At 43.6% G+C, this 22,150-nt stretch overlaps 3 protein-coding genes across 6 annotated transcripts in view; 1 reads left to right on the forward strand and 2 right to left on the reverse strand.

The window, feature by feature from the left end:
- Nucleotides 1-5,652, reverse strand: part of olfm2a (olfactomedin 2a) — a 49,588-nt gene extending 43,936 nt beyond the window's left edge. The window contains exon 1 of the mRNA XM_086054691.1: nt 5,231-5,652. Coding sequence (XP_085910817.1) covers nt 5,231-5,293 — 63 coding nt within the window. The 5' untranslated portion in view covers nt 5,294-5,652. The remainder of the gene's footprint in view (nt 1-5,230) is intronic.
- rdh8a (retinol dehydrogenase 8a) overlaps nt 1-22,150 on the forward strand; it is a 107,862-nt gene that overhangs the window by 28,586 nt on the left and 57,126 nt on the right. Inside the window, exon 2 of the mRNA XM_086054694.1 lies at nt 14,293-14,350. The gene's annotated coding sequence lies outside the window, so the exon portion shown is untranslated. The remainder of the gene's footprint in view (nt 1-14,292; nt 14,351-22,150) is intronic.
- col5a3a (collagen, type V, alpha 3a) overlaps nt 18,934-22,150 on the reverse strand; it is a 43,492-nt gene continuing 40,275 nt past the window's right edge. For all 4 annotated transcript variants that reach the window (XM_086054688.1, XM_086054686.1, XM_086054685.1 and 1 more), the window contains 5 exons: nt 21,844-22,120; nt 21,281-21,393; nt 21,137-21,205; nt 20,826-21,059; nt 18,934-19,991 (listed from right to left, as the gene is read on the reverse strand). In XM_086054688.1, coding sequence (XP_085910814.1) covers nt 19,845-19,991; nt 20,826-21,059; nt 21,137-21,205; nt 21,281-21,393; nt 21,844-22,120 — 840 coding nt within the window. In that variant the 3' untranslated portion in view covers nt 18,934-19,844. The remainder of the gene's footprint in view (nt 19,992-20,825; nt 21,060-21,136; nt 21,206-21,280; nt 21,394-21,843; nt 22,121-22,150) is intronic.

Here is a 22,150-nt window from a genome sequence, read left to right on the forward strand (position 1 = left end):
GCCTAATCTAACAGTTCACTGTATCCAAACTCCAATTGAATTCCTATTTGTATGAAACCACCGCTGGTAATCTTAACTTTTGTTATGACACAATCCGGCCGCGTTCACAGATACACTTAAGTAAATCGGAAGATAACAAAAGACTTGGTTATGTCATTTTATGGGTGGGCAGTCGAGTCAGACACCCGACTATTTGTATACGAGCCATTAAAAAGTCACTTTTCCATTACGTCACCCAAACATGAGCCTTTTTGTGGTACCTGCTTTGTGGCTTTCCAGCCACCTGGAATGAGGAAAACAACTTAATCAGCCCTAAATGCTGGGACTCCTCAAACATTTGTTTATCATAACTCCTGCCGCAAGAGAGTGGCTGCTAAATAGTTGCCAAATCCAGACAATTATGTACACGAGGGGCTTGTGACTCCTTGCTTGAGGATGACAACCAATTAGCTTTTCAGCCCCGCCGCACTTTGGAGTTTGGAACGGCAAAAACGTTAGTGTTTGCATCAATCCACCTCTCCTTGCTGTTTTTGGACCAATAACGGCAACTCTCCGTCCCCTTCTCGAGTGGGACAGCGCAGTAAGCTGCCACTCTTTTAAATACATCCCACAACTTTCGCACGGATTAGGAAGAAAGCAATTCAAAGAAATAAATATGAAAGACTAGTTAACTAGTTGGCATTCTGTCCATATTGAAGGGTCCCCACAACGCACTAAGGCGACGTCAACACTACGTTTGGATGGAATGAAGCGCCCCTGCCTGGCCTGACACCAGCGTTGGCGTTAGCGACGCACTGCCGCTCAAACATTTCATTATATTTTCTGTCAACAACTAATTCACAAATCCATCTCTTGTACCGAAACATGCAAAAGAGTCTTATTTACATACACGCTGCACAGTGCTCGTTCTCCCTCGCTCTGACACACTCACACACACACCGACAGAGTCAATATTCTGCGTTATAAACAAGATTGCTATGGCGGGTAGTGTGTGTTAATTTAAAACATGGCTTACCTTTTAGAAGAGTTGTAGATGACAAGTTTGAGATGCCAGGTAATACTTATGTATGCTAGCACTTTCTCTTTTGTATACCAGCTCTGATGGTCGACTACCAGTGAATTATCTGTACATGTGCAGTAAATGTATTGTCGTTCAGGAGTTTTCTTACCCTATTTTTTTTTAATTTTTTTAACATCAATCTGACAAGGGACTACTAATGGAGACCAGCCCATTTTGCTCTAATCTGGCACATTTCCATGCAAATGTCCATTAATATGCACTCTCCTTTTAAAAATAAATAAATAGTAAATACATCCATCCATAAATAGTCTACTTATATACATAAATATTGCAGACTGTCAGGTTTACTTACCCCCATTTTACTACTAACTCGGTTTCTCATCTGCTGCGTGACTGCCATCAAAATCCCACCAGGCATCCACGGCAATCACAACCTGCCGCTTTTGGGCTTCCCTCCCCACCTGCATTGTCGCATGACTATCCCGTTTTGACCACGGTGACCTAAAATTGGGCCGCAGTGGCCACTGGGTACAAACATAGTCTAAACATATTCCCTGCAAAGCGTCCGTGCCAAGCGGGTGTCTGTCAATATCAGTGAGGGCCCCTAGGGCTTTATCGGTACTTAACAAACACATGCGGCGAATGAACAAGTTCATCTGTCTCATTAAAGCACTCTAAATATTTCATTTGGATCTTCACCAGAAAATACGCAGTTGTGTGGGGACGCCATTGCAGTGGGAGCGGGGAAGCGTCGCATGCGCAGGAAGGCATCAATTCTTTATTATTTCAGCGCAATCGGCCCTGAGACGGGTGGCGACGCATTTCCATTCTGCCGTTTGAATACTTAATGCAGCCATTTACAGCAAATTGTCCCTTAAGGCCATTTATAGTATGAACTGTCTCCAGCGGGGGAGGGTATTTACGACTAACAGTGAGCTATTAGCTGCTACTTTGTCTATTTTCTTTATTTGCAACTAGCATTGATCATTTGAAATACGTCATTAAATATAACCAAATCTCAAACCAAATACTCGTAAGTTTAAATGAAATAAAAACTGATAAAATATGTACTTTTTTTTTATTTATTTTTTTTTTCCGAATTGAATAATAAATGGTTTACTTTCGATGGCCTTTTAAACAACTGGTTTAATTGAATAATGGTAAAGATAACCTATAAATACAATGAAATAGACCCTTCGGGTTTCGAAAAGGTCACGTGTCGCCTATATGTTGTGTGCATGAGATGTGAAGTTCGAGTAGCAGCGTGTGCCGTGCAATTTCTAAATGTCACAGTATTATACCGGTAGCACAATACAAGCAGTTCCGCACCAGATAACCTTGCAATGGATCAAACCATATTTAATCCAATATAGACTTAATCACGGGTTGTTAAGTGAAATTACTCTCGCTGCGGTCATGCTTGAAAAGATTAACAGGATTAATTTGCCTTGTGTGGACTCTTAAGAGATGAATGTCCTCAGGGCCAATGGGAGAAAAAAGCTTTTTTTTTTTTTTTCCCACTCTTGAAGTTTATTCCTGACATGTGCACGGATATACATCTACATGTAGTCAAATTTTCGACCATTTATTTTTTAAAGTGAATTTACAGTGGAAGCTCCAGTCCAACAAAATCGGCCTCAAAAGTCTCAAATTTGAATGTTAACAGGTATCATGCATGTATCACAACTTACTTTTTGTGGCTTGAATGCATAAAAGACAGCAAATGTCCGAACGTTGGGATCATTTCACACTTAGAAGAAGCTAAAGTGCAGTATGTACCACAACAGAAGGTCTGCAAACATCAGAACAAGGTAACGCTGTTAGCTAATGTAATCTAGCCTACATCGCTAGCTGCAACGTATTGTAATGGCCCCGCAAGTGGTCGAGGATAGACACAGGTGCCGGAGCTTTTTCAATAACTTTATTGAACAAACGGTAAGAAAACAAACACATAATTAGCTCATTTATACACAAGCCACACACATTCGTCCCGGACAGTCACAGATACTACAACACTGTAGATTGTCGACCATAGTTAGACCAAGTGGGCAAATAGAGTACCGTTGAAATAAAGTAAATATATGGTCTCTACTTCGTGGATTTCAGATTTCTGGATTGTTCTGCCTGTTTTGGAATTGAATGTCATCCGCAAGAATACCTTGGATGTTGTTCCAAGTAAATGCCGCGGGAAAGAAACTGGCTCTCAATTCAAATGCCTTTCTGTAATAATGATTCTTTGAATGCTCGGCTTTTCAGAATGTTTTTGGAGCTCATCCCCAGTTTAAAATAAAACTCAATGATACCACCCCTGTCCGTTGTCTAGCTCCATTTGCTTACCTAACTGTCCAGTACGGAGCCACAGACACTTCCTGGCTACAAATCAATAGCTTCCTCGCCAATGCCGTGTCTGTATCAATCTACAAGTCGCGGTCTTACTTTTTTTTTTTTTTTTTCCTCCACACCTAATCCTCTACTAAATTCCGGTTAGAACAAGCAGGTTCAGTTGACTCGTAGAGAAGAGCCGTGACTTGTCGCTGTCCGTGGCACTTAATGTACTTGTCACTGCAGCTCCGAGTCCACCGGCCCGCCCATCACCGGCCGCCCGCCTGTCGTGTTACAGGCAGATGCTTTGTAGGCTGTCTGAAAATTCGCATGGCGACCAGCTGAACCCTATTTTGCCAGTTCGCCTGCTCCTCTTTTGACTCCGAAGCTTTTCTGGGTCAAATAATTTACAGCGCCACCGTTTCGGTTTACAACTGTCACATCGCCGCCCGTCACCCTCGACAAAACTGGGCTGTGGCTTCCCTCCGCTGCACGCACTCGTCTTCTGCCGTGAAACCAATCCACCTATGCTCGGCAGCCACAACATTAGGTACACCTAATGCCCACCACGAAATTTTGCCTTCATAGTGCCGCTAATGATCTTTTTTTTATGATGACGGGAGATTTAGTTGTAGTTTTCCTAGCTGCAAAATATTAGAAGCAGTTCATAGTGTCAAAGTGCAATTACAGTAATAAGCATGATTCTACTCTACATGGTCACTGGCCAAATCATTAGGTACACCTAGGGGCCATTTTGTTTTCTGTGAGGGGCATGTTACTTTTATGAGGAAAAAAATAAAAGTAAAACATCCCTCCATCCATAATGTTTGTCCTCATTTGGGTTGTGGTTGAGCCTATTCTGACTTTGTGCGAAAGGCAGGGTACACCCTGGCTGGCTCGCCAACCATTCAAATTCTTATCAATGGATCGTTTGGAGTCTTTAATGACCCAACATGCATGTTTTGGGGAATGTGGGGGGGGGAAACTAAACACAGGAGATCCTGAACTGAGATTCCTAAACTTTAGAGGGAGCCATGCAAACCATTCATCCACCACGCTGGCCAAAATAAGAAACACAATTATTATGATATATTATGACCACTTGTGGATTTAACACTCTTTTTTTTTTTTTTTTGCGGTGTCTGTGTGGATTTACTGTATATTCATGCTGAAATACTGAAATACTTTGCTGGGCAGTATAATTGGCCCACTGGCCACATTTTGACTACCCATGAGCTACCAAATGCCCTGTCAACCAAAACACGACCATTTTTTGTTTTTTTAAAAGGCTTTTTCACCCATAAACTAGCATGTTGGATCCATTGAACACTCTAAATTGTACTCAGATGCCAAACCATCATTACGTGTAATATCTAATGAGACTGCAGCTTCGTGAGCATCTGAAGTCTTTTTGCTGGCTTTTTTTTATTTTTTTAGATGCCACCAAACAAAATATGATCATCATAATACTTCGAATCTATAATGTAAGTTGATTTTACTAAGAGGATTGTAATGTAAATGCACTTATGACACAACACCGGCGTATACATGAGCCCTGCGATTATAATGGCGACCAATCCTCGCCCAAGGATTGGCCGGTGGATGTTGTGCCTAATGAAGTGGCCCTAGTGTATGAATTGAACTTGTTTAAACTACTAAAATGGAACCCTCTTGAGGAAAAAGAATTCAATTCCATCGAAGTGGAGCACAATTGTTGATTACAGCATTCTCTGCACATCCACTGCCATTAACTAAAATACTGAACCCTCCTCCCACAAAAAAAAAATGTATATTTTTTTAACTTTCAATCCTTCACCATGATCACAACGCGTGCAAAAAGCCAACCAAGTTTAAAACAAGCATCATCTAGGTGTTTTTGTTTCCTACCTGGCAGGACGTGACAGCTGACATGACAAGCAGAAACATGGCACTGAGGAGATGCATCTTCATCCAAATGTTAGCTCTCCGCGGTTTCCTCTCGGACCTCCTCCTCTTCTCCTTCTATTGACGCTACTGATCTCGTCCTCTCCCGCGCTCCAGAAGCCTCATCACCGGGGTGGGGCGGGGGAGGAGGCACACGCGCGGCTCTGCCCGGCTCAGGGGCTCGCACAAGGCGGCGTTGCCTCTGCAGAGCTGCCGCTGAATTTGAGACGGGCTGGAGGGTGGGGGGAAAGGGTCCGACGGTTGAAGAGTGTGTGCGTGTGTGTGCGAGTTTGGTGATGGTGTCAAGGTGCCCAGCGGACACACTCACTCTCCCCTCTCTCTCTTTCTTTCTCCTCGGTCTTCCTCCGTCCTGCACTGGGCGAGGAGAGGCGTAGAGGTTGGAAGGTGACTGCTGCTGCACTTGCAACGTTCAGACGATAGGGGCAGCACACACACAACACACCATAGAGAAAGCGCTCTCTCTCTCTCTCTTGCTGTGTGTGTGTGCGTGATATTTATGCGTTTCTAAAAAAAAAATTCTGTGTTAGAAATTCGACGATAAAAGAAATTCAGCGTTAGAAATTCGAATTCAAACTCCGATGGCACAGATTTACTTCCATAGTTTCTGTGCATGAGTTGAGACATGCACGATAAAAGGGGAGAGATTGGTGGATGTCTGTATAATTATAGGCAGGTGCAAACTGGACATTTCATTAGGAACACCTTCACACTACATCCGATACAAAATTCTGTATTTACAAAGACAGTACACACTGGAAGAAAAATACGCAGCAATGTTATGTAATGCAATTCATAATTAAGACAATACTGTAATATATTTATGAGTGATGTGTTTACCGGTATTATTCATTAGTGTTGTGATTGTTGCATATTGCATTACATTGAGCTATGTCTGTCTTTGTTTGTTTGTTTTTACTTTTATTAATTATACAACTAATAACACTGGTCAACAAAGTTTTTGAATCGTAGATGCAAGTAAACCTTTTTTTTTAATCATTTTTGATCTGATTCCAAATCGGGCCTCGTTTTTTTCTCTACCACAAGGTTTTTTTTTAGATAATGTTTCATATAGTAATATATTTGGTAGTATTTATGAAGTAAGGTTTAGGTTCAGCAAGAGGAGGATTTTTTATTTTATTATTTATTTTTATTTTATTAGGCGCGGTGTCATGTGCCATTTTTAGGGGCGCTGTTATTACATTTTCCCTTCCTGTTTTCTCTTCCCACATCGTCAGCTGCAAGAGTGACAACGATAAAGGCTGTGGATCGTGAGTACAAGCCAGGTTGAGTCATGAGATCCACGTACTGTGTTCGCACCGACGCCCCCCCCCCCCCCGCCCCCCAACGACCCTCCACCCCCGCCCCTGAGTTACAGTGGCTGCTTGTCAAGACGAACGCAAACAAAACATGACCCATTTTGTTGTCGTCTTTTTATCCTCCGGTCAGCCCAAAGGCGGCGAGACAAAAGGAGGACGTGAACCTCGGAGACGGACGGTCGTTATTATCCCCCACGACCCCCCCCCCCCTTCCCTGTCGCTTCGCATGTCTACAGATCTCAGTTTTTTTTTCCAGTAAAATCCTTCCTCTTGAAGTCGTCATTGCAAGGCCCCGCTTGTTTGATTGCATGTCAATGTCTGATGGGTGAATGTGTGTGTGTGACTACAATGTTGGAGGCAATTCATGCATCCAGCGACTTCACGTCAAAACATGTCAAGCAGTAAAACACAAGTGGAATGGGGCCATTTGTACTTGCTACCAATAGAAGCTTTATCATGCATATCATAAAAGATGTTTTTTGAGAGGGATTTTTTTTTAAACTACATTTAGAAGTGTGTTTACTTACTATTGTATCTTTAGTTAGCTTTTTACAAATGGGAGACAAGGGGCTCTGCGGGAATGTCGCTGGTCGACACGAAGTTAAAAAAAAAAAAGCTGAAATACTGAAGAATACAGCTGATAGGCTTGATCAGATTTATCTGTCCTTTTGAATTGAAGTGAGATTCCATTAATCCATTCCAGTCCCTGAAAACACATACGAATGCCACTATGTATACTGCACAAAAGAGAACACAAAGAAATTGTGTTTTATAGAGTGTAATATGTACATTAGGACAGTCACAACATGGCTGCTTGCCTTTAAAGTGGGGCGTGGCCTAGTGAGTGACATCTGTGACATGGCCAGTTTGTCCCCATAAACTTCTGACTTGGCATCCCGGAGGTGCCTGCTTGCGAGTATTCTCATTTTGTATTTGTGTATTGCAGTGTTCAGTTAAAGGGGAAATCAACCCAAACATATTTTTTCAAGAATATCTTGTATGCAAGTCCACTTGTTGGAACAAGGCATTCTGATAAATATTGCGTTTGTGGAATAAGAGTTAATCCAGCCGTTTTGCGCCATCTCTGGGGGCCACTCAAGGTGGTATTCCACAACCTTACTGTGACTCCTCCCCTTTTTCGTGCTAGGGAGGCGCGGTTGTTTGAGGTTGCCTTGTTTGGTGACACAACCGCAAGTCTTGTTACTTCTCTGGCGAGCAGTTTATGGTGGACGATGAAGGCGAAACATTCAGTTCATCTATACTCGGCTCTCTCCGAGCACGCAGTATTCTGCACCCCGGGTTGTATTGTACTGCCTTTGTTTGCATTTTAATTGGATGAAAACATAATTCATAATGCGGCAAGGAGCACAAGACGAGGAATTTAAAGTCCATGCCGCCCGAGGCGGGAGAAACCAACAGAAATGTGTTGTTTACATTTTGTTTCCGCTCCATTGAAAATTGCACCGACTTCATGTTTTTTTCATGCATCTGCTGCAATGTTTTCCTTTTTTTATTTGGGGTGGGGGCGTAAAGTTTTGAAGCATTTAAGAATGTCAAGAGTAGGAGACTTGTGGTCCTCTGTTCTGGTCTTTATCCGTGCACATTCGTCTCCATTTTTTTTCTCTTCCCGAAGATTACGACTAGCGGGATAAATATAATATCTTTACATAATTAGGAGATAGTGACTACAACGGATTATCCGCAGAGCACAATCTGCAAACATTCAACCTCATTATGAAGTTAAAGACTGCCACTGATGCCTTTTAATTAGGGAATAAATCCCTTTAAAGCCACTGCTATTCGTAAAACTCTCAAGAGATTATTTGTTGCCTTCCTTCGGATGATGAAATGCTCTCGTTTGCCTCCACTCTGACCAATATCTCCCAAACCACACGGGCGAGCCAGCGCGGACCTGGCCGGGAGGCAGTGCCGACTCAGCACTTTTCAGGAGTTGGTGTGAGGGGACCAAAAGGCTCTTTTATTTTCCAGGGTCCGCTTTTGCATTATTCTCGAGGCAAAGCGGCACGAGAGGATACAACATGGCCACGGTGTGCTAAAAAATAGTTTCTGGTCAGCAACTCTACTGGTCGCATAGCTTCAGCAAATTTATATCAAGTTTCACGGATGATTCGTCTTTGTCAATACCGTAACTTTAATATTGCTCTAGAAAAGTGTCTAAAGCAAGTTGAAGTCTAAAGATCATTGACTGGTGCTGTACCTTACTTTGCTAAGAACTTTATGGGAAATCAGAAACCTTATTCACCCTTCGAAACAGATTTATTTTAATTTTTTTAAATAAAGCTATATAGCCGTAGTCATTTGAGTCCCTCAAAAATCAACGGGCTCACCTTTTGGTGAGTAAGTAATGTACAGTAGTTGTAAAATCCGTAAAATGATGCTTCACTGTTAACCAAAATGCTAATGAATTTAGCTTGCTCAGAGGCTAGCTTTTTTTTTTGGAATTTTTCGGCTGGGACCGAGGACACATACTTAGGCACGCATACTCATATGATCACACAATGCAATACGCAACCTAATCATCAACACTTTTTCATTGGCTTCCGTTCCCCTTCCTTTGTCTGTTGCAGTGCAGCTGCCTGAGAGGCGGCGGGCGCCTTGCGGATGCTGCCTGCTCGCTGCATCTGGGCTTTAACGTCCCCCTGCTTGATAGTCGGCAACCCCACCTCACTTCCACAAATGCCATTATTTGAGTCGCTGTTTGTTGATTTAAAAAAAAAAAAAAAAATTCCCCCCAAAATTAATACATCGCTCCCCTACAAGAGCTTAGTCTGGGGCTGCTTTTTTCCTCTCCCTTCCTCCTGTTTTTTTTTTTTTTTTTTTTTTCTTTTTCAGAAAAACCGGGGCGCTGTAAAAGGCAAACCGGCAGGCTTCCGTTGCGTATCCCCCTTTTGGGCATTGTGTTTTTCTCTCTCTCGAATGGTTTGTATTTGTTTCATTTCGTTGTACCCCGTGGTACAATGTACCGTTGTACTACTACTACCCACTTGTATGTATTGATTGATATTGAAAGTCAGACAATTCGACACAAAAAGTCAGCTATATAAGCCGCCACCTATGTCCACGATTTTATACTCCTACGTTTTATTTTCCTTGACTTTGAAGGCACACCATACAAAACGTAACATATCCTTTTATCGCACGAACGCAGTATTGGTTTTTTTTTTTATCTCCATATGGCACTCGTTACACGATGCATGCAGCATGTACAATAACACAACTACAACTGTGAAGGCGCACAGTGGAAGACCTTCATTAGCTAGCCGGGAAAACATCTCTTTCAAGAACTGCAGTGCAATTATTCAGTGGAGTCGAGCATGTCTTTGCGTGACGACGCAAATTACTTTCCCTCCCCCCGACCCCCCAGCTCACCCCCACACTTTGCAGTTCCTGATATAGAGATACAGGATTCGCAGCGCCGCTCCGCGAGACACACAAACAGTTATTTACACGACTCGATGTGTGCCGGCTTTTTCTTATAGACAGGCCGCGCACATGCCTGTCGGTTTGCGAACGGATAGAAGTACTTGGCAGGGCATACGAGTGACAATTTTGTGCCCTATTTCGGTGACATTGAGAGAAGCAACCCTGCTGCCAATAGTGAAATTACGCGTGTCATTGACATCCACCTGAAAAAGGTTTAGCATTGGCTAAAAGTGCCCTGAATTGGCAGAAAAGCGCTACTTTTGTCATAATGAAGCTCCCCAACTAACTTGAACTCTGCTCCTTGGCACCGAGGTGTCTCAAGTTGGCGGCAAAGCCCTACCTTTGTCTAAATGAAAACTCCTCAACTCACAAAAAGCGAATAAGGGAGGATAGCATCGTTAGCTGAAGGGCTTCCCTCACGTTGTCGGAAAAATACAGATAAAAGATTTTCTTGGTTGTGCAATTTTGCTCCCCGGAGAGCCAACTAATTGTTTGCAAAAAATATAAAGTCACTTTTCTATTGCGTACAGCTTTTTGGTGACGGCAGAAGAGCGAAAGCTTGGCTCAAGGTAACACCAGGTCAGAATTCCCAGCATGAAAACAACTTCAATATGTCTAGTCCTTCCGCTCAAGCCGCTCTTATTAGATAAGAAGACCTGTCCTGTCTGCTAATATCCTTTTGTGCCTCCTGAGACGACCGGTGACTCACTGAATGTCTGATTGGCTGGGAGTGCCCCGCTTTTTTTGCTGCAGGAGAGTCGGACTGGCAGGAAAGGCTGAGCTGACGACGTTCAAAACGGCTCCATTGTAAAGTTCCGCGATCCATCCATTTTCTCTGCTGCTTTTTCTTCTTTCGGGTTTTTCGTTTGTTTTCCGCAATTTCAACCCGGTGTCATTTTCGTTTTCTTTTTACGGGATGCCACCATTGCAGTGAGACATTATGAGTGAGCAAATTAATCGACACGGCGCATGGCACATTAACACTGGTGCTATCTGTAAAAAACGCGCCACCGTTTAACTGCATCGAATTACAAACTCCTTCCGTTTGCTTCTCCAACACAGTATGAGTGGTTTTGCTTTATTTTAGTTGTTGATTCAGTGGAAAGGCCCGTATATAACAAAATATTGCAAGACTACAGCAGCTCGAAAGGTAAAGGTGGCGTCTCAGATAAGGGATGAAGTTCCGCCGGAGAAACATAGTTTGTCAAAATATGAACCTCTCTTTGGCGTTCAGGAGTAGTGAGCAAGCGGTTCATGGTCGCTGACTTCCTATTTATTTTAGCCCTGATCCCTCCAGTCGGGTCCCAGTCAATAGGCGGTGATTTGAAGGCAAAGAGTGTGACAGATGGCCAGTCATCTGGACAGAGGTAGCGGCAGTGGGACGACACGGACGGAGCACCGGTGTGGAGATTTATCCACGTGTCACTTCAGGCCAGACGCTCACTAAATTCCCTGGAAACCCCGCCCCCCCCCCCGTGTGATTATGAAACACATCAATTGATTTGGTGATGAATTTCAGCCCTGTGTGTTATTGATTAGCTGTGTGATAGTGAGTAGAAGGGGTTTAGTTTATGATGACAACTGATTGAATTTTGAAAAGGGGAAAAAAAAAATGCAAGGATGCCAATTTACTGTGGACGGTTGAGCAAACACAACATTCCTGGATGCTAATTCACCTCCTGTTCATTTGCATTTTGAAGCGGAATTAGTTGAAATAATCTGCCAAAACTGTCAAGATCAATAATAATACATTTAAAGTAAGGAACTTAAAGTGGAAGTCAACCCAAACATATGTTTTTTAATATATCTTTTTTTCTGATTAATATTGTATTTCTGGAATATGAGTTAAGCAGAAAAAGCCACCCATTTTTAGCCAGCTCTGGGGGCGGCCATTTTGTCACTTCTGTTGACTGAAAATGACATCACACACCCTCAGGGCTGAGCTAACGACCAATCATAGCTCAGCTTCAGAAAACAGGTGAGCCGTGATTGGTCGTTAGCTGAGCCCCGAGTAGTTGTGATGTCATCTTCAGTCAACAGAAGTGACAAAATGGCCGTCCCCAGAGAGAGCTCAATAGACTATTTCTGTTTCTGTGCCCATCGTTAACTCCAGATGAGTATCACGACACTGGTCAACAGCAAATTTTATGCAATGTATTCAACGTCGGATGGTGCGCGGCAAGTATCGATTAATCGTCACTACCAAGAGCTCCTTCAGAGCGCCAGAACCGCCGCATGCCCAAACAACTCATCCCTCTTGCTGCCATTTCCTGTGTTACCATGGAGACATGTTGTTGTCATGCATGACCAGCTCACCTGTATTTGCCATCGGGGGGCTCGAGACACGAGGATGGAATAAGAACAGAGACGTCGTGGAGCGATGGCGTGCAGCTAGCTCTCGGCCAGTGAGGATGTGTTGATGCGGTACAGTGAACGGGAGTGGGAGAGCCTATTAGTTGCAGATCCTGTATGAAAGTAGATGTGGCGTCCCGCTCGCACCAAGCCATCTGAAGTACACTTCATGTGGCACTTGGGGGGGGGGAGCAAAATTACCAATTCATACTCTTCAGTGCGGTCTATACGTGCTCGGAATGTGTGATGGGCTCCTCTCGTGTGTCTCTCAGCCTTCTGGGTTAACTATGATGGGAGCGGCTGGTGGTGGAGCGTAATTAAAAAGGTGTTTCCCAGGCTACCAAGGGGAAGCGATAAAAGTGAGAAAGTGAGCGGAATTTATGTGATGCACGGTACGTGGCTGAAATTATATTCAAAATAAATTCGGATTAGATTCATGTCTTCAAGCAACAAAGGCAAAATGTGCCAGTTGGCGAACACCGAGTCCCCTAAAAAGCTAATCTTGCAGACAAAATAAAAAAAAATAAAAAAGTCCTAAAAAATACTAAAATTAATCATAAAACTAACACAGACTCAATTAAAATAAATCCTTTCCACAAAAAACAAAACTAATAAAAACTAACAACCCCGCGATAAGATTACATTTTAAAAACCTAAACACAAAATGAAATAAAGCTTACTAATGTAAATTCCAAAAATTTAATAACCCTGGTTGACATTAGGGCTGCACAATTAATCAAATTTTAATCCTGACGATTTTGGCTGTCACGGTTAAATGAACTTGATCGTCGACGCTTCTTCACAATGAAAATGCAGGCTTTGCTGCATATCTAGTCAGTACCACCAGGGGGCGAACACATGCTTGAGGCGTCATTAAAATAGCAAGCGAGCGCAGGCTGCAACTGGTGCGTAAAGTCACGATGACAGTGCGACATGCCAAAAGAAGAAAGTACAACCAAAATTGAATTCTCCTCCATATGCAACTGAAAATGTACTTCAAGGTTGCCTCAGTAAACTTGAGGCAGACGATAAAGGCACTTCTGGAATGTCACACGGCTGCGAGAGGCTTCATCGTTTTCCGCTCATTTCCATGACGTCGGCGTCTCCTTCTTCTTCGCCGACGATAGCCACGCCGCGCTAATAACGCCAACTGTTGGGAAGGCAACTTTATGTACAGCGGCCACATGGGGAGCAAGATGGCACAGCCGCACGAGTGTGCGCGCCCGTTTGTTTGCGTGTTGGCTGGCCTTAATGAGCAGCTGTCGGCCACTCACTCGATCACTATTCATGAGTCGCGTCGCTCACCTCCCCGTCTCAAAGGGCTCGTCCCAAACCTCTCTGTCATTAAATACCGCTGGCGTAACACACGCACACACTTTCAATGATGACACTTGTTAACCTAGCACGTTCTACACGCATGTAAAGGTGTTATTAACATAACTTTAAAAAGAAACCGCATCCCTAATCGAATTCAAATTGAAGCCTTGAGAGTGGATGGCGGTTTGTTGGGCAAACAAAGCATTCAATCAGCACTTTGCCGCGCTTTCTTCCGCCGACGCGGCGCACGCCGCCGTTTGGGAGTCGACAAGACGTGATTAAACAGAGAATGGTGGGAACTGAGATTGCCCAGGCGGTGGCAACGTTGGCGTGGATTTTTCTTACTTTTGCAAGTCTGCTTTCACTTCACATTCAACTATTTCCGGGGGAAAAAAAATCCTTTATTATTAACCACTTGTCACAGTGTCGTGCTTGAATGTGAGGACTTTTAGCTTCGAGCCTCAGGCAGTGCTGACGTTACATTTTGTTCTTGTTTTGTCTTCATTTTTACTTGGTAAGCAATTTGTGCCAGTTTCATTTTTTTTCCCTCCCTCTGTTGTTATTTGTCAATTACAGGAAATCAGGAGAGTCCGGCAGAGAAATGTCAGAAAAACATATGCAGGCACCATTTGAGGTAAGATGCTTTTTATTTCTTTTAGGGAACTTTACAGACCGTGGATTCGGGATGTGGCCAATCATACATGAGCTTTTATTTTGAATGTATTTATTTTGGTTTTATCCTCTATGGCCGTACAGAAGGACGACGGTTGAACAGTTGTTTTTAATTGCATTTTTATTTAAATTTATTACACAATACTTAGTGACATTTTTTATTCTTAACTGATACTCAACAAACATATTTATTTAAAAAAAAAAAAAAAACAACCTAAAACTAATACAGAACATTTTCAGAGGGAAAAAAAAGCTAATTAAAAAATAACAAAGCCACTTTTAAGAACAATCAAAACTAACTTCATTTAAAAATACAAAAGTCAAAAATGAAATAAAAACTAACTACAATGAAAAATCCACAAGAGTTATAGCACAAGTTCTGGTATAAGTGCTAGAAATCTCTTGGGGCTATTACACAACCAAATCCCTAGCTACCACCTTCATACTTCTCATCCCGCATATATTTTTGATGGGAAACAAGATTACTTTATTATTGGTGCCGAGTGCTTTTATTGATCCATCCGAACAGATTCTGCAATGATGATAATAAGCTCCTTTTTATGACCAAAGAATGTATTTTACATCCTTGTCCCCTCAGGAGCTTACTTTGTAACTGGGCTTTTATTGGCGCAATCGGCGCCACGGTTGCTTTAGAACCAGGGGCGGAGCCAGAACGTGGCTAACGGCTGGGCCTGGAAAAATCAGGGCGGGCCTGAATATTTCTCTCACTGAGCGCAATCCTCCTGTGCCGGCACATCATATATTCAAATAAAATGACAAAAATTGAATAATATGGAGTTCGGATCTTCCTTAGACAACCACAGTTATGTCATTCTTAATATTCAATCAAATAAAAAAACATGATGCTTACTGAGTGGGCAGTCTGTCAATCTGGGTGCACACCAAGGCCCACCCATGGCTCCGCCCCCGTTTAGAACTGGCCACTGAGATAGAACACCCCGACAGCGTCTTTGCTTAAAAACCTTTTCCTTCTTTCTCACGCATTTATCTGTGCCTTGATTGCTTTATGAGCAACGCTGCACTTGGCATTCACTGTCACGGGAACTGAACTTCCGCGGGGGGGGCATCGATCCTTCTTTGGAGCGGCGATTGAGGACAGGACAGGAAAGCGAGGGAGAGCAAATTGAAAGAGGGGCCTTTGATCAAGTGCGGGAGGAGTGCGATCCATCAGGGTGAACGGAAACCCTGATTTTTCTCTGACTTTTTGACTTTGGGTTTGAGCCACAGCTGCATCACTGTCTCGGCTGCTCATTGCTTCTGATTTATTGCGGGTGAGCATCTTTACTGAGGGATGGCTTCATGCCGCTATTACTCTCCACTCACTCACTCACTCGTACGCGCTCGCTGCAGATCGGGGCCGAGGTTCTTCATTAGCGCCGCCTGCTCAGGATTTATCAACAGCTGTGCATGTCTAAATTGGCCTAACTCATTCACAGGAGTGAGGAAGCGCTCGCTATAAAGTGCGGTTTCATGCTCGCGTCACGTAGAGCTTTGCTTTCCGTCCCCTCCACTGGCCTAAATGATTCCCTTTCCCGCATAATCAACCTGTGGCCGAGTACGCGTGCCAACTTGCACACATCAGCCGCGTGGAAAATAAGGCCTGCTCGCCAGAGAAGCCGAAAATTGGATTTCCACTAAGGGTGACTTTAAAATAATTCAGGTAAAAGTAAAAAGCAGTCCTCCAAATAATTACATACGAGTAACATTTATCCTATGCGGGTGGGTTCCCGATAATAGTCATCATTTCACTTCCTTTATAGAACGGTCCTCATTATTTTCAGTAGAAGCATGATTTAAATGGCAAAATCTTCAACCGAACGGGCAAGTAAATGAACCACTCCCTCGGCCCCTCCCCTCGGAGCACAAACACACGCGGCGGTTCCAATTGCAAAGATTTTTCCGAACAATTTCATGCCACAATGGTTGACTTCCCGATTGGCATTTTCAAAGCGTTTTGCGTCGTGGTTCTCCTTTCAACCTTAGACGGCATCATTTTTTACTGGCATTCGCGCGCGTTTTCTTCTTGGAGGCTCGTTCCCTTGACTTGGTGCGCCGTTTTTATCTACCTCTCTGCATTTGTTCGCATCGCCCGTGCGGCAGTAAAGAGAAAAAGCCGAGGGAGGAGCGGAATCACGACAACACGCATCCGAAGGAGGCTATCGACGGCTTTCAGCCGGAAATCCAATGAGCCCTGCCGTGTGAGCCAGAGAGCAAACAGAGGCTGCAGAGACAACAGAGCAGCTAAGTTACCTTCTCTGCCCGAACGTAGCTGCGCAAGACCAAATATAGACCGACACTACTGCTCCAGTTCTTCAGCAACGGAGAGCAATGCGCAATTGCGTATTGGCGTACGCGTTTGTGTGAAATGTGTGCGTGACTTTTGGAGTGTGTTTTTCCCAAAAATGTCAAGTCGGGCCAATAACTATCAAGACATCGCCATAACAGTCATCTTTTTGACACTAAACAGCGCTAAGTGCTTTTACAAGCAAATCAAGGTGAAGGTATGTAGGAATTGCAATCGTTTTTTGTTTTTTTTTACAGGTGCCTCCTATTTTTTTAAGGGAGCAAAAGTAGTGGGGCATTCATGTGGTCTGCCAATAGAAATGGTTTCCTTCCTGACATAAGCAGCGGGATGAAGGGTTTTTTGTTTCAGGCGATACGATCTGCTCATATTCAAGCATATACTTCTTTGGATGACCCTCCCTTCCTATGGTGGCGACAACCTGATTTTTTTTTTTTTTCGGCGTAGCATGCCATATTTGGTGTCAGTGACAATGCGTAAATGACGCCCACCCAAGTTTTGCAATTGCCTATTGATCGCCGCAAGAAGGCGACGGCCTGACTAAACGAAGCTCCTCCCCTCACTTCAATCTCGTTGCTCGACACCAGGATGCTTTGAGATGTCGCCAAAGCACTCTTTTTAAATAGACATGATTGTATGCATTATGCCCCGCGCGGTTCATAACCTCACAATGTCAAACGTTGGGACCGTTCCAGAGGCCGGCTGAATTGTAACCTGGACTTTGCTCTTGCCGAGGCTGGTGTGGTGAAAATAGTTCAAAGGGAGCCCCGGATAACGTGTTTTTCTTTCGACTAGCTTTTGAAAGTGTGCGCCAAAGGGGTTGAGCGCCTTGATTTATTATGTGTGCGCGAGAGTGTGTGTATGAAGGGAAAAGCCTTTATAAAGTGAGCGTGTGCTGCGTCTGCAGATAAGACAGTGAGGGGTGAGCAATTACTGCACGTGTAGACCAGAGATAAATGGATGGTGGAATTCAGAGGGGAGGAATGCGATTAAAATGGCGTATTTGCCGATTTTAAAAGCGTGTCATGAAATCTGGTAAACAAGTCAGAGCAAAAATGCTTTGTCATTTGTGACCTTTCTCTTCATCTGCCTTCACTTCAGCCTCCTCCGCCCCTCTGGAGGACTGGAGGGAGCTAATTGATATAAATGAAGTTGCGGGGCAGAACACTGCAGACATCCTCTGGTGGTCGTCATTGTCGAGCTAGACTGTCTGGGAGGTCAGCAGACCATTGGTCAAATGCACCATTTCCCCATCGCCTTTATTCACGCCATTTATTTTTTTCTGACAAATACATTTATGTTCAGTTCAGGGTAACATCTCAAAGTCGAAAGAATAACTGTACAGTATGGAAAATCACTAACAAAAAAACAAACAAACAAACAAAAACATACACAAGAGGTGTAACACAGGGTGGGACTGGAGGACGTGTACATTTCAATTAACTCAGGCTGGATGCATAGTTTGATGTCCAAAAAACATTATGTAGCACCATTTAAAGACATGAACATGTAGTGATCACCTGATGTAACAATGCACTGAGATAGGCATAGGCACATTTTTAATTAGGGCCCGACTAATGTGTTTTTTTTGTTTTTTTTTTGTTGTTTTTTTTAGGTTGATGCTGATTAACAATTTGCAGAATAAAATTGCGATTAATTGGCGATCAATTAAAAAAACGGAATAAACCAACTTCTTTTTTGGTTCCTTCATGCTTGCAACCATAAAGGCATACTTTGTCCTTCAGTATTGTACTATTTTTGTGTTCCGTTCTTTTTTTTTTTTTTAATTGGGGAAGAGGGGAGTGTTTGAATGTCATTATCTTTGTCCTATGTTGTAATGCGTTGAAAAAAAATGGACAAGAACGATTTAAAAATAGCTAATATCTCCTGATTAAATCGGCCGGCCATTAATCGGTCAGGCTCTACTTTCAATGACGCCTCAGTTCGTTTTCATACGTAAATCTCCTTTTCATGCTCATCAAAGAATACAAGAGATGTTCAAATGCAAGAGTTGAGTTTCCCTTTAAAGCTGCAAACCACAATGCACTGGGATGTCCCCAGCGACCTTCACTGGCCCTGTGAAATTGGCACAATCAGCCAGAAGATGTGCAACACGCCCCCCCCCAACCAACCCCTTCTCCCCCCCCCTCGCCTTCAGCAGTCGTCCCCAGCCTCCCTCAGAAGGCGCAATAGCCCCCCCTCCCTCCCCCTGCTATTCGTCCTGTGATCCAGCCCACAGAGGCACACAAACAAACACAAACACACACAAAAAAAAAAAAAAAAAATAGCACCGGCAAACAAATAACACGTTCATATTTCAACATATAAATAAAACCGAGAAACGAATGCCTGCGAGTGAGGCCCTAAAGTAACATGAATTGCATGACATGTCTCTTGGTATAAAGGAACATGGCGGAGATGCATGTTTTTAATCAGCATGATCTTAATTCTTGCCCTGGAATGTCCTCGCAGTGAGGAGACAAATACAGTACGTGTGGAAACACAGATTTGTCAATTAAGACTTAAAGCAACAGGAAACCAAGAAGTATAGTTGTATGGAGCCCACATTTCCGTTTACGAAATGCTAATCATGTTTAGCAAACTGCGCTTGAAGTGTAAGCGGAACAATTTATCACTCCTGCAAACAGGAAATGAAGAACGCTGCTCGTGTAGAATTAATATGCTCGGCTTGTTCGGCGCAGCTATGCAATTGTCAATATAGTAACCCGCTAGCATGCAAATGAATGTGTCTGGGAATTACTCAGTGCCAGTCATTGACAACATTAGGTAGCTCATAAGTTGATCCTTGCGCAGGGCCATTTGCAGTGGAAGCGAAGCGAAGCAAAAAAAAAACAAAAACAAAAAACAGCCTGACATATAAACACATCTTATTTCCCTTTGGCGCTTTGTTGCAACTGATGAATGTCTTCTTGTTGTTGTAAAGCCAAAGGTATTCCCAACGTGGGCTGTGAAGAAAGTCTTAAATAATATACAACATAATATAACAATAAATATTGCTAGGGGCAGTGGTAAAACTCCCGTTCCTTTGGTTTTGCAGTGTTCAGTGGTCTTTTTTTTTTGTTTTTTTTTTTGTTTGTTTTTTTTTGTGTTTTTTTTCCTGGTTGTTGTCTTTTCAGCCAGTGAAGCACACGCGTCCAACTTGGAATCCAAACTTTTGGTTGCTTTGGCCAAAGTCCGTTGCCGACACATCCATAATGGGTAGCAGCTCAGCTGAGGGGGAGTCAATCTCCAGAATGGTACTTTCCTGACCTTTGCGCACCTGAAAGACAAATGTCAAAGCCGTTATGAGATGACCTATAAAACTGTTGGCTTAGGATTTGAAAAAATACTCAATCGGTATGCATCCTTCCGTTTTGCTTGGGATGCTATCTTTCGGTTAGAGTCCTGTCGTCCTGTGCAGTCTGACTGCACCGTCATTGGCTGGATTTATAGACACCGGTCATTAGGGGTGTGCAATTCCGCAATAAAAGATGACTCGATACGTATATTGATACATGGGGTACGATACAATTCAAGAATGGTACATTTGGAACGATTTCTGACGCGTTACAGACCAAAGCGCAGTAACTGACACACACGCATGGCGTGGTGATCGATTAAATAAAAACAATATGGGGCGCGTGTCATTGCGTCTGTGGGACCGCAAGGTACACAACGCTGTTTTTTTAAAAACATTTTTTACTGACACGGCCGCGTGTCAGGAGTGCGGTACCTGCGTGTGACGTGATACAGGTTAAGCCCGTTCTCAAAGCAGTTTGGCGGACCGACTGTGACCACGCGGGTCGTTTAAATACGCAGATGTTAACTCTGTAGCGGTTAGGTGAACTCATAATCAGTTTATTGTCTGTAAATTTGAAACGATAGGAAATTAAAAATGGTTTTATATCCGATGAATCGACAAAATAGTCAACAAATGATTTGATTATAAAAAATAAAAGTTAGTTGTGGCCCCGATCTTGATACATGAGGCCCGATCGGATTCAAGGACGGTGGGTTTTAAAATATATAATAATGATAATAATGATTCGATTCAGTTTGGTTAAATCAAAACCGATTTCCACATTCAAATGGTTGGTGATGTTATCAAACCGACCTGGCATCCGTCATACACTGCGCGGATGAAGGAGCTTTTGGCCTGCGTCAGCTCCTCGTCATTGCCGGCCCGGAAGCGCACGGCGTAGCTGTAGGATTGGGACGTGCCGTCATACCACCCCGCCGAGTTCTGGCACGCGTATGTGAAGCGCTGCTTGGCCGTGGCACTCAGTAGTTTGAGGAAGGTCAGCTGGACCACGTGTACGGTGTTGCCGTCCATGTCGTTGTAAGAGAACTGGCGGGTAGGGGCACATGATCGTTAGCTTCGATCACAGACAGAACTATTGTTATATCTTCAATTAGAATTTGTACCTTTCTGCCTCTTCTGTATTGACTGTACCAGCCTCCTGGTTTCTCTTTGCTCCACGCTGCTAATTTCACCTAAACACCGGTACAGGGAACAATTGTTGGCTGAGTTGCTTGGCAACCGAATGCAGTTTGCACTGTTGGACAGACCATTTCAATCTTCTTGTCAGGGTCCAGGCAGGTGTCTCCGCCAGCTGTGAAGTTGCAGAACACCTTGAGGGCATCTCGGTTGCAGCCTTGGTTAGGATCAATCCAGTAGTCTCCTAGCAAGCACATGCAGACGAGTCGTCATGCATAATGAAGTGAAGACAGCACGCTAATAGGTCAGGACAAAGGATGTCAAGCTCATTTCCATCACAGGTCAGCACCATGTTTGCCGTTAGAACAGGGACGTATGGTCAGATGGGTTGACATTTTTATATCTGGCTCCAGAGGAGTCATTTTCTCACCATTTATGAGCCTCACTGTGTTCGAAGACGTCTCCTGATCATTTTACTAGACGATTTCTGCTGCTTTTGGGTATCAGTCACTGATTTTACCAACTAAGAAGCAGATTTACAATTGGGCAATTTCTATCAAACATTAGAAGACGTAATGGCAGTTTTGGGGCACAGCAATCCGTGTGCTGGAACACATTTTAAAGCAATTCTAGTTTTCAAGCTTTTGCAGACAAGATAAAACAGCATTGCAAGTGCAACGAGGCGCTTCCTCACCATCTTTGAAATCTGCCTGAACCATCATGAGCTCCTTGCAGGTGCGAGCCGGGCTCTCAAAGGTCCCCAGCGGCCTCCTCATCAGCTCCACCTCGGTTTTCATGGATGAAAGCGTGGCAAAGACTTCTTCCATTCCATCCTCTCCTCCTAAAGGCTGATCTGCTTGCAGGTAGTCTTCCATATTGATAAGCGCTTCCCCCCCTCTTGACGAATTTCGTCTTTTCTTCTTCCTGCCCTCCCGGATTGGCAGCGGTTGAACCACCGTAGCAGCGGGTCCCTATAGGGTTGAATGCCAAAAAAAAATGAG

Source organism: Filicampus tigris, chromosome 16 (genome assembly GCF_054856515.1).
Source record: "Filicampus tigris isolate MCC_2025a chromosome 16, RoL_Ftig_1.0, whole genome shotgun sequence".
In the NCBI taxonomy this organism is placed as follows: domain Eukaryota; kingdom Metazoa; phylum Chordata; class Actinopteri; order Syngnathiformes; family Syngnathidae; genus Filicampus; species Filicampus tigris.